Raw genomic sequence first — 12,002 nt, 5'->3', positions numbered from 1 at the left:
GAAATTTATCGATGGAATATCCGAATTTCATATTGTGAAAAGTTCTTTTTAGCTCTTTTCTATATTTTTATCTTGTAATTTTATCTCGTATTGGTGGTCTGATGTATACTATCAAGAAAAATATCTTATTTAAATGTCAAAATTCAAATCGGATCCGCAATTAGTAAAACATTAATGAGAAATTTTCAAATGTATCTAATAAATTGCTTATCACGGTAATTATGGAAAATTGGAATTTATTGTAAGAAAAAGGAGAGGATCTCCATAGATTAGAAAATTAAAGAGAGAAGTTAACAATTCATCACAAAACCATGTGAGTTTTGTGATTATTGTTTTCCAATTGGTCTTAATCTCAGTGTCTTTCAGCATTTTAGCATCAATTTATAGAATTAGGACAAAAGGCAAATGGCCAAAATTAGGATATAGATTCTAGACCAATATATAAATGATAAGATTTACATCTAGTTTGTCGCATAACTGCTTTATGAGTGAGGCTTATCTAATAAACTCCCATGCCTAGTTCACAAAGGATTAATGTCTAAATTTAATCTTAAACTTTATTCACTCATTTCCCTAATGTCTTTGTCATCCATGGTCCATTAAGCATCTTAGTGCGTTCTAGAACTTCATGAAAAGGCTGCATTATCAAATACCACATTCATATATCATTAAAATTTGCGGTCCTCTCAATTTCTTAATGAAATGGAATAGCAATGAATTTGGCCAGTGTGGCCACATAGGCTTGATCACACTTCCGTGTTTTAGGAACACATCAAAGCGTTAATTAGCAAAAGTTTCATAGTATTATTAAGTATCGAAACTCTACAACCAAAAATTATATGAAATGGCTTAAAGAGTTAAGTTCAGTGATTCCGAAATATTGTAAAATATACTCAAGTGGGGTGATAAGTTATTGTTGGTCAATAAAAAGAGAGGTGGTCATCGTCTTAGGGTTCATAGACTCAGCCCAATTGACATTATTGTACAGATGCACATCATAATATAGAACACAAATTTATTATGAGATAGGGACTGCTAGCTTGACTACTTGTGCTACATGGCTACATCATTCACTATCATTGGCCTCATCATAATATAGAACTGAGCACTTCTGGTCATTTACACTTTGACATGATAAATAAATACATGTCCCCCATGGCTCAAATCCTCATAAAAAAAAAAAACCGTCTTCCCCAGAAAATGCTTCAATAACTTGTAAAACGGCCAGCTCTCTGTTATCTTCATCCTACAAGACTACAAGTGCTTTTCAGATAAAAAAAGACTACAAGTGCTTTAAGTGTTCTAAACTCTTCCGGCATTGGCCATAAACTGGAGCCTAAGAGCATGAACCTCATGGGTCCTTTTAAGGAAGTTGTATCGGAAATCAGAATTTCCCGGTGGAGTCAACTCATTGAAACGAAGGCTAGTTAGTTAGGTTACTAATCCCCCACCGCTGTGGCTTCGATTCAGCGTTAATCTTCCCTTTAGATAGTCATTTCGAATCGATTTTCAGACGAGGAAGCTGTGATGTAGACAAATACAAAATACGTATGCAAGGGGATAACTGTAACGCACTACAACTGAAATCTACATATGTCAATGGTGGGATACTTGATACTCTGTTCAACAGAAAGGTGTACGCCATACGTAATCAATACTGCGCGCAGCCGTATTTGAAACAAAGCCTTCGATCGACTTTCTACGCAAGTCATTCGTATCACATGGTAGATATATACTAACTTCAACAACAAACATTGAAGTTGACCCATAAAAGAAATTTATTTAACTTGACATTGGATAAGATCAACAAACCCATGAAAGACAATAATAAGATCAGAAAGGATAAGCAAGATCTGAGCAACAAAGGAAAACAATTGAAGAACTTTATTTACTGTAGATGTTCATTCACAATTCTACAATATTTATGATGAAATTAAATCAATTGAATTCAAATGACTAGCTGTTAGACGGACTGAACTTATTTGGAAGGGATCATTTACATATGCTAATATCTTCAGACAGAGATGTTAGCAAATAAAATCATAGTATGGATGTGAGAATAATACACATTTTAGGAGGATCATTTGTACAATTGTCTTCTTTCTCTGTTTCTGTCAACTCTGCTGTTTTCTACATCATACAATGGCTGAGTACCTTTCAGCGCCATGTCTATCAGTCGAGCAAGTATCTGTGATTCTTGGGACACAAGTCTGGAGCTTGCCTTGTTGCTTAGCCTGGTGTTGGCACCAGTAAGAATGGGCAGCCAATACTCTGTCCAAAAGCTCCTGGGGAACAGGCTCTCCCCTTCTTTGCTGAGGAGAGATTTGTGCGGTGTGAACCAAAGTCTTCCACTTGTCCTGCAGTAATGCAAAGACTATAATTTAACTTATGTTTTTCCAGCAAAGTACCCCATCAGCGACATTGTGGCATCCACTAACTCATAGTAATCACAAGTCTAAAGAAACAAGTGTCTTGACAATATATAAGATAAATGTAGGACATGGTTACTCAAAATTCACACACAACAAGTTTTTTTCTAGAATAACAGTTTAGTACCACAGAAAATTCTCTCAAGACAGCATTCAAGGCATGTGATAAGATATTTTACTACATGATATCAAAATATATTATCACCTTCAAATCCACATAAGTTCGATGATCTGCATTCTCAAATGCACACATTTTAACATCACGCCACCTGCAAGATGAGAAATGTGGTTAAGTCCCTGTACATTTTTCAGCCCTAATATAACTTTGATGTTTAGATGCTAAAAAATATTGCACCTTCCAGTTCCAAGGTCCTCAACAGCTTGCACTAATGCTTCTACTTCTGATACAGAAAATGGCCTCCTGGTTCGGCGCTGCACAAGCTCAGATCTTTTTGATTTCTGGTTCACAGGAACCGCAGCTAGTGGCTCCATGCTCATGTCAGGAAGTGGAACTATTGCCTGGCACTCTGGCATGGCTTTGTTGGATAATAGATCAATATGAGAGGAAACTGATTCATGCTTACTTTCAGCAAGACAGGCAGAATTGGTCAGAGGGGGATCAGATATCAAATCAGAAATCCCTGGATCCAGTAGAGGTGTGCTTGGGGACCTGAAACAGCAAAAATATTAGGACAGATACTGAACTGCACTCTTGACCAAAACTAGTCAGAATCATTGTTACAAAATGCTCAAACATCATATTCTGACCATATCAGCCGTAAAATGGTAAAACAGCTTATCAAAAACGAAGTCAAAATTACCCGGTCAAAAGCAACGATCCCTCACAGGACAACGAGGGAGGATCACAAGGATACAAAGATGGAGGAGCTTCTACAGGACTAGGCTCCAATGTAAAAGCCAGAGAATCCAAATTGTCTTTACAAGAAATTCCACTCTGTAGTAGAGTTCTGTTGTCATCCCTAACCCTTTTACCTTGATACAACACCCCAACATTTAGGCCACCATTTAGTATGGCATTCACTGCCTCCATAACTGTCCTCTGCAAAACGTCACGATAGAAACTTATTTAGTAGTAGAAGTGACAGAAGTCAGCATCAACCAGCAAACATAAAACCCAGTACGAGACTAAAAAACTAGCATGTTCCAGGCCAATAAAGAAAGTATGCTCATGAGAAAAACACTAGGACCTGTACACTAAGAATAACCCAAATTTGTGGCAACTGCTAGTCTAAAAAGAGTTGAGGAAATTTCGACTCAGTTATACCTTCAAGGAACCGACAGTTTCAGTTTCTGGCACCTCAATGAAAAGCTCAGGTACCTTAAAGGATCTGATTCTGAGTTTCACTGTACAAAAGGAAATCCACCATGATAACCTATCAGACACGATCCAAAAAAAAGTGTCCTTACACACAATGCCACCACAAAAACCTTTAATTACCATTAGATTCCTTGGAGTGGAAAGAAGCTTGAGGGCCTATGACTGAACAAGACACCCCATTTGCTGCAGAGAAGAACAGCTCTTAAGCATATCTATTGGCACAAGCCTTAAATTCGAGAAGTGTAAAGGAACAGTGATGGTCTAAATAGGTTGCTAAACCAACAAACGTACCAGCAGGAACACTTTTGTCTCCATTCATGCCCTTCTCTGGTAAATAAGAAACACTTTCACCACTGAACCCTCCATCAGAAGTCACTATTGAGCATTGTTTAAGCATTTTCCTCCTCTTACAAAAAGTGTCAGGTTGAGATCGTTCACGATTGTAAAAGACTTTCCTCTTATGGTAAGTAGCTTTTACTCCCCCATCTAAAGAAATCAAAAGCACAAAATACAATCAAAATCAATCATATAAATTAATGACTCATAGATACGCACAATTGGAAAAATACGAGGCTGAAATGGTGAAAGCAAGAAGCAGCCACATACCATATCTGGAGTTATCACATTCCCTCAGTTTTGGAGCCACCTTCCAATATTTGGATGTCAGTAACTTTCTTATTCTTCGGTCTCCAATACGTGATGGAGGCCTAAAGACTTTTACCTTAGTGCTGAATTTATTGCACCTAGAAAATTTTTCGTCATCATCTCTAATACCTAATTCAATATCATTCCTATGCCTGGAAAAAGAAGCATTTGGAATGAGATTCCTGTACAATGACAATTTGACATTATTGTCTCCATTGACAGTTGCAGGATACTCTGCATGCACTTCCATTGGATCCTTGGAACTGCATGTGTTAGACCTATTACACCCTCCAGTGTCTAATCCCTCACAGCCTTTCGGACCTATATTATTAAAAGAGGACTCCCCAATACCTGGGGAGCCTCTCCCTAATTTACCCAAATGATTGAGAAATGTGGGCTTGCTACTGCGTATTACAGACTTCGTCTGACCAGCAACTTTCTTTGAGCTGTCACAACTTGTAATGATCGAAGCACGTTCCAAAGCCGTATCACTCTCAGCATGCAGAAATTCTTTTCGAGTACACTTCCGATCAATGTTTTTTGAGGTCAGCTCTAAAGAAACACTCTCTTCAGAGCAGCCCTGATCTAGACATTCATCTTTCAGAGGTTTGTGTTCATCTTGTATTTCTTGCTTAACATCTTTATCAAAGGCAGGCTGAGAGTTTCTTTTAGAAGCATGACTGGAGGCGGATGAACTTTCGCTCTCCTGCAACAGCTTGCCAGCTATAGAAGCCAGTAATTCAAACGCACAGATTTGTCCATCCTCAACTGATGTCTTTTGTGGGCCCCTCCTCTGGAAACAGTAGCCAAGATTCATGAAGTTAACACATTGCAAATCATTAAAAAAAAGGCAACTAACTAAGAAGAGAGAATTAAAGTGAATGCTTACTCTAGCTGATCTGGGAGCTCTAGGTATGGTGGGGAACTGGAATCCATTAAATCCAAAATCTAGCTTCTTCTTCAACACCATATCTCAGGCATAGACGGCAATAGGAACTCATCAATCAGAAAGAAGCATCACCTCCACATTCCCCTCACTGTCATCACAAAGAATACGAAACATACGTGTCATGCTCAACATAACTGGAAATTGCGGATACATACTGATTGAAGAAATCTTGTTAATCGCATAACCGTCAGTAAGAATCAATTCAAATCAAATAGACACACACAATTCTGATAAAATCCAGAAAGAAAACCACATTTGTCATACTGTTGCCTTTTCTCACTGCCAACATGATCAATACTGTGAAACTTCCAATGTAGCCAAGAAACCCTTTGTATGAATATACCTATTCTTTCTGGGATTTCTAACATATCCAATAGATCACAGATATTAAATGAATAAATAGGATTTATAACCCTCAACAAAATTGGCCCCAAATTCATAATTCCAAAACAAAAGCAGAGCATAAGGAAATGAGACTGTTTTAACAATGGCAATCACTATATCAAGGTCCCAGATCATGAAACCCCTGATCAGAGCTCTTTGGAAATAAAAATAAAAATAAGACAGAGACTTAGATCAGCCATAAATTGGAAACAAATTTGACCCCAATCACATCCAAATTAAGTTGCTTTATATAGGAAACATTGAGTAATCTAAACAAGCTTAAAACCCCAAAACCCAATCCAATGCTGATCAAATTCAACACTTCATTCCAAAAATCCCAAATCAAGGCATAACAAATACAATTCCCTCCAAATTCCGATCAATCCTTGCACAACAAGGCGTCATACGTAGCGATCAATCCAAAGACAACAGCTTAAATCCCATAAATCTCAGACCAACAACGAAACAAGTAGTCCATGCAAAAATTCAAACCCAACAATTCTGATCATTCCAATCAAACCCAAATTCATCAAAACCAAAACTCCACGATCCGATCCCGATCTCAACCACAAGTTCCAAACTTGCATGCAAAGAATCCAAAACCCAATTCCTCAAACAAAACACCAAACAAAACCCAAGACAACGAACCAAAACCAACCAATCACTGATCCAAAACGTCGCGGAATTCCCAAACAACTCAAACCCAATTGGCATCACAGCACAGAAACACAGACCCAGAATTGAAAGTTACCACAGAATTTAGAAACCACTCACCTCCATAAAGATCTTGTTCTGTGCAAGAGTTACCAATCAAAACCAATCAATCTATCTACAGCTTTCACAGTGTTTCTGTAAACAATGTGCAATTGATCTGTGATAATCACAATTCAGAACAATACACTCTGTTTTTTTTTTTGGTTTAAAACAAAAAAAATGGATTGAAATTGAAGAATGTAAAAACCCAGAAAGAGAATTTGGTATATACAAAAAGGAGAGAAAAACCATGCAAAACAGGAACAGTGCCTTAAACCCCTTCTTATAAGGTCTATGATTTTCTGACCACAAAACCGGGACAGCCAGTAAAAGGGCATTATTGTCCGGAACAAAGTTTACTCTTTGCCCAAAACCTCTTCTTTCTCTCTACGACCTGTTCTCCTCTACTACTACTTCTCCTCTCTGCCACCTGGACCTCCCACTCCTTGTACGAAACCTTTTCGGATTTTTTTGTTATTTATTTTTATTTTGAGGATAAGGAAAAATGAAAGTGAGAAAATAGAGATTTGGAAGAGGACAAGAGAGTTGAGGATAAACGATTGTGGGGGGTTTTGATTGGGTGGAGCTGGGGAGAATTGGATATTTGCATAAGCAAAGCACGATCCATTTGCCGATATATGGGATATTCGATCTTTTCTCTACATGGAATGGTTTCATATGGGATATTCTTTTTCCCTTTCTTGGATCCATACTCATGAGTTATGTCAGATTAGTAGTTAATTTTAGAGGCTAGGGTTTATGTTACTGTCTGACTTTAGAGTTTGAGTCTCGAGTTTTAATTTTGTCCAAAAGTTTGAGGGCTAAATTTTATCCGTAATTTCTTACGATTTTTAGTTCAAGATGCAAACAGAACAACATAGTGTAGTCTATTGTGTGCCAGTGATTTGTCAATTGTTTGTGTTGAGAAGTATTATATGAAACAATTTTGTATAATAGCAATCAAGTGCAAAATTTTCCTACACGCCTTTTATTAAGAGGATATTTTATTTATATATCTAAATGGTTGTATCTGGTTTACCGATATATTTTTTTCCTACTAATTTGAAAGTCGTAATGACATTTGATTAAAAAAACCTTATTAAGATCCCATTAACTTAGCTTGCCAGTTACTAGGAGACTTCGAATTCCTTTATTCTATATGACTTGTGAAGGAGCAGCTTATGATTCCTAATTTGATTTTTTCAGGTGCTTCAGTACACCTTAATATTAAGGACAAAGACAAAATCTAAAGTATCTTTTAGAATAATGTCCTTCAATTACATTATTTAGTCGTAGATGTGGGATTAATAAGTCACGCATGATTTAATTAAAAAAGTAATCATATGCTATGTATCATTGTGAATATGCTCTTAAGCCTTTTGTTTATCTCGAGATGGTAACAGAGACATATGTAATAAATATTCTCGCTTTGATCTGCTTTTTAATAAATCTAGTTTTCTTTAAAAAAAATTAATTTTCGATTCCGGAATCATATTTTCAAATTTCATCAACTCCTGCAAAAATATAACATCATTTGACATACACAATATGCTTGGTTTAATCCGTGACATTCTCATATACTAAGCTGTATACTACGTCATGGTTATGGGAAAGAGACGAAAAGAATCTACTTAAAACACTATTTGTGATTGATGTAGGCAGAAATAATGAAATCAAATGCCACAGCATTAGGATATTCAAAGAAAAAGAGCATTTGATCATAGAGAAATGAGTCTGAGCTTAAAATATCACCTGAGATGACTCCAATAATGGTGTGGTTCTTTAATCCAACTTATAAATGCACGTTGAAGTGTTGTTAAAATCAATGAAGATCCATGATTCATATAATTAGTCGTTAATCAAAGCATATAGAAACAGATCCAACCTATCATGGAGTCACCATATATAGTGATACAATATTCTTGTTTATGCTACATCTTCTTAGCTTTTATATATATATATATATATATATATATATATATATCTCAATGGTTTATGACTTTATCTACGATGCACTAAAGCATTCGAATTTTATAATCGTGACATTTTATTAGAACTACAAAAACGATAAAGTCGGTCTTAGTGTTCATATAACTCGAAATAAGATGACTACGTACTTAAGGAAATCAGCCAAATATAATGTTGCATGTTTGGAGCAATCAAACGTCGTGTGATGATGACTACAAAGAAGTCTAAATTCACTACTTTAAAATATATATTAAGATATTATTCACATATTAGGAATGCAAGTGGTTAATCTCATTATACCAAAACTTGTAAGTTTTTAAATAAGACTAGTACCTCATTTTGTACGTATGAAAATCTATTTTAATTTAATTGTTAGGCTTTCATTAGCGTGAACAAACAAAATAATCACGCTTCATCGAGCAAATTAATGTTCATTCACCTCACAAATCATTTTAATTCCGTACTTATTACAAGTTTTCACTACAACAGTGGAAGATGCAATCTACATTTTCACTTTTGGATAAATTGCTATGTGTGTGGTGGCAATGAGGGCCTCGGAGATACCGAAACGGGTGGCCGAATCCGTTTAAGTAGTTATCGCCGTCGATAACTAATCCCTCTCTGCGTTGCCGTCGCTCCTTGATCTACTCTGTGTGTCCTACACTCCTACACGCCTTCACCCAACACTTTTCAGGCACCCGGTTAACCCGCTTCCCTTACGGCCACGTGTCAGTTGTCAGCTTGAGGTTTGGTGACTGGCCGACTGGCTGCGACTGGATTGGGTCTTGTTAAACTACAACTGTTTGGGCTGCACCGCCCACCTACTCCACTGCTTAGGGCTCTCACCTACTTGTTCAACATGTGACGTAAGCAAGTTGTTTGTAATTATGAAATTAGCAAGCAGGTGTAGTGGTGGTGTTCATCAATCATAAATAAGTTCTCGATGACTTGTTGAAGACGAGGTACTTCAAGTTTAGCACATTTTGATTAAAAGTTTTTCATTTCGTATATTATTTACATTGAGAATTTATTTTACGATAATCGTAATAAAAACAAACAAACATTTATAATTTGAAAATTAAGCCAATAATAAAATGTGAGGGTCAAGATAACTGTTACGTGAATAAACGTCTGCCGAATCCAATTGGGGTTTGTTTCTACTTTACACTATACAATTAGGTAACACGTGAAGAAATTCTGTTAAAAAAAAAACACGTGAATAAATTAAAAGGGAGGAATATTTTTCTGAAACAAAAAACCATATAACTAAAAATTGAATGTGCATGGCAATTAATTAAGAATTAATATAGAGGCATGTGATTGCTTGTGATTGAACATAAGAGCAGTGTGTATTGTCTATTGTTACCACCGCCAACCAACCTAGCTACCTAGCTGTCCCGTGCAATGCCCCATGATAGTTGTGTATTATCTAAGTCCTCAATTCTTCTAGGAAGGAAACAAATGGGAATTAAAAGATACCAGGGCCAGAAATGCTTTGATAGCGTTCATTCTTGTATTAACCATACCTGATCTCTTTTGTTCTAAAGTGAGAAATTTATCTTCAATGGGCAAAAATCTAAAGAACGAAAAATTGGCGAAGCTGTTGACACCAAAAGAACACTTCTAATTATAGTAGTGGAGATGTCATGTGACCATCTTTCGATAAATTGAAAAATAATTCACATAAAAAATAATTATGCAGTTTTTCGACGATTATCCCGACCGAATAAAGGCTAATTAGAAATGAATTTTTTTTCTGACGACTTTCCGACAAAACAAAATATCATTGAAAATGAATGTCTTTTTTCCAACAACTTTCCGACCAAACAGAAACCTGGTCGTATTTATTTATTTCCAACTACATTTCTGACAAATGGTCAACTCATCGGAAATAAAATTCGATTAAAAATTGTATTTCCGACGGAGAAATGTATATGGTCGGAAACACCATTATTGCCGACCAAAAAAGGTTTTAGTTGCAAATCTGTGGTCGGAAAAGGGTATCATTGTTGTAGTGGACGGAAACAAAATGTGTAGCAAAGACTAATGGGCCGGTATATACATAGGGATCAAAAGACTAACTACGATTCATGATATAATTTCAGAAGGTAGCTAGGTTGAAATGGGGAAAATACACGTCATTTGTACATAACGTACTGAACCATCTCATGTACGTATGTATCGATCGCAAGTCATCTAGAACTTAAACATTTGGTGCAGATCGAGAAACTCCTGGCATCAGTGGCATGGCGTGGCTACTTCTTTGAGACTGCATCCATGAGATTCTACTCTCTTCTGTACTTAAGCCCTTGTACAGCAATGACAGCGTCAGATTGATGGAAGGGAAATAATCTGGAATGTTCGAATCTTTCGCACACGTAAACTAGCTTTATAATCTAGTAGCCCCAACGATCGAGTTCAGAACAAAAAGGATTCATTCGTCGGGATGCAGAGAGCCCAAGAGCACGTACTGATCAAATTTCGGCTAAATTCAAAGCCCACTTGACCATCCACGGTTTGCATTTGCCTGTGATCCAATGCATTATCCAATTCATGTTTTATACGTACTAGTTCAATTAGTACTTCAGCCTAATTAAAATTGACGTTAGCATTTGGAAATTCAAGACCAGATTGTTAACCTGTTAGAGTGAGCGTACCTCTATGCATAAAGTATAAACTCTATCTAGGAAGATCGATCACAGCTTCTGGAGTGCATGTAGAGAACGTACGTCCCGCTGTTATATAAGAAAACACCAGAACCCGTTGCCACCGTCACAGAAGAACTTGGCGGCACAAGAATGGAATACGTACCCTGGTCTCAACTTTGGGTTCTGCTGTGCGAGTCTCCTCCAACTTGTAATCTCCGGCGAACTCATGATCAGAGACCATGACCTTGCCGACTAATAATCAGATTTTCGGGATGCCAAAGATGACGTACAGAGGCCTGGTGCTCGGAGCGAGTCAATAAAATGCTGCAGCACAATTAAGGCTGCTTTAAGTAGCTGCTCTCTGCAAATAAGAAAACTAAGAATGCTACATACGGTGATGTTCTCTTTTGAGCCGATGTTGACGTTGTTTAGCGTTTGCTGTGGCAACAGTGGTTGGAATCTGACAACCCTAGACGATGGCTCGATTAAGAGTTGAAGTAGAATACGTTTAGACAACAAGCTCCACCACCAGATATGCTCCTTCGGTGAAGGTTGGGTAGGCTGCATTGAGAACTTGATATAGTTTAATTTTCAGCTGCTTGTTGTGGGGTCTAGATCGATCATTGTCAAAACTTCAAATTAATCCATGTTCTCGCTCGCAAAATCAATCATATATGAATTTATGGGCGCAAATTGCAAATTGTGTGAAGGTGGTCTAGAATATGGGGTGCTGTTACTGCTGTACAAATTCCTTCATTTTCTAGCCTGCTTCATCGATCACTGCATCTCAATCAATATAGTTCTACACTCTACAGTCGATCTACATTAATAGCAGAGTGCATATAGAAAAAAGGATGCACTCAAGCCAGATCTCTATGTATACTGTT

General features: G+C 37.0%; 1 protein-coding gene across 1 annotated transcript; it reads right to left on the bottom strand.

Annotated features, from left to right (window-relative positions):
- Nucleotides 1-1,866: 1,866 nt before the first annotated feature.
- LOC126801545 (telomere repeat-binding protein 3-like) lies at nucleotides 1,867-6,677 on the bottom strand. Its single transcript, XM_050528929.1, has 10 exons — nucleotides 6,521-6,677; nucleotides 5,303-5,450; nucleotides 4,375-5,206; nucleotides 4,060-4,254; nucleotides 3,889-3,951; nucleotides 3,715-3,794; nucleotides 3,251-3,489; nucleotides 2,785-3,099; nucleotides 2,635-2,698; nucleotides 1,867-2,357 (listed from the first exon to the last, which is right to left on the bottom strand). Exons 2-10 carry the CDS (start codon nucleotides 5,381-5,383, stop codon nucleotides 2,136-2,138), a joined length of 2,091 nt encoding a protein of 696 aa, XP_050384886.1. The 5' UTR covers nucleotides 5,384-5,450; nucleotides 6,521-6,677; the 3' UTR covers nucleotides 1,867-2,135.
- Nucleotides 6,678-12,002: the final 5,325 nt, after the last annotated feature.

The sequence above is a fragment of the Argentina anserina genome, chromosome 7 (genome assembly GCF_933775445.1).
Source record: "Argentina anserina chromosome 7, drPotAnse1.1, whole genome shotgun sequence".
Lineage (NCBI taxonomy): Eukaryota > Viridiplantae > Streptophyta > Magnoliopsida > Rosales > Rosaceae > Argentina > Argentina anserina.
This window is presented reverse-complemented; position numbering and strand designations above follow the sequence as displayed.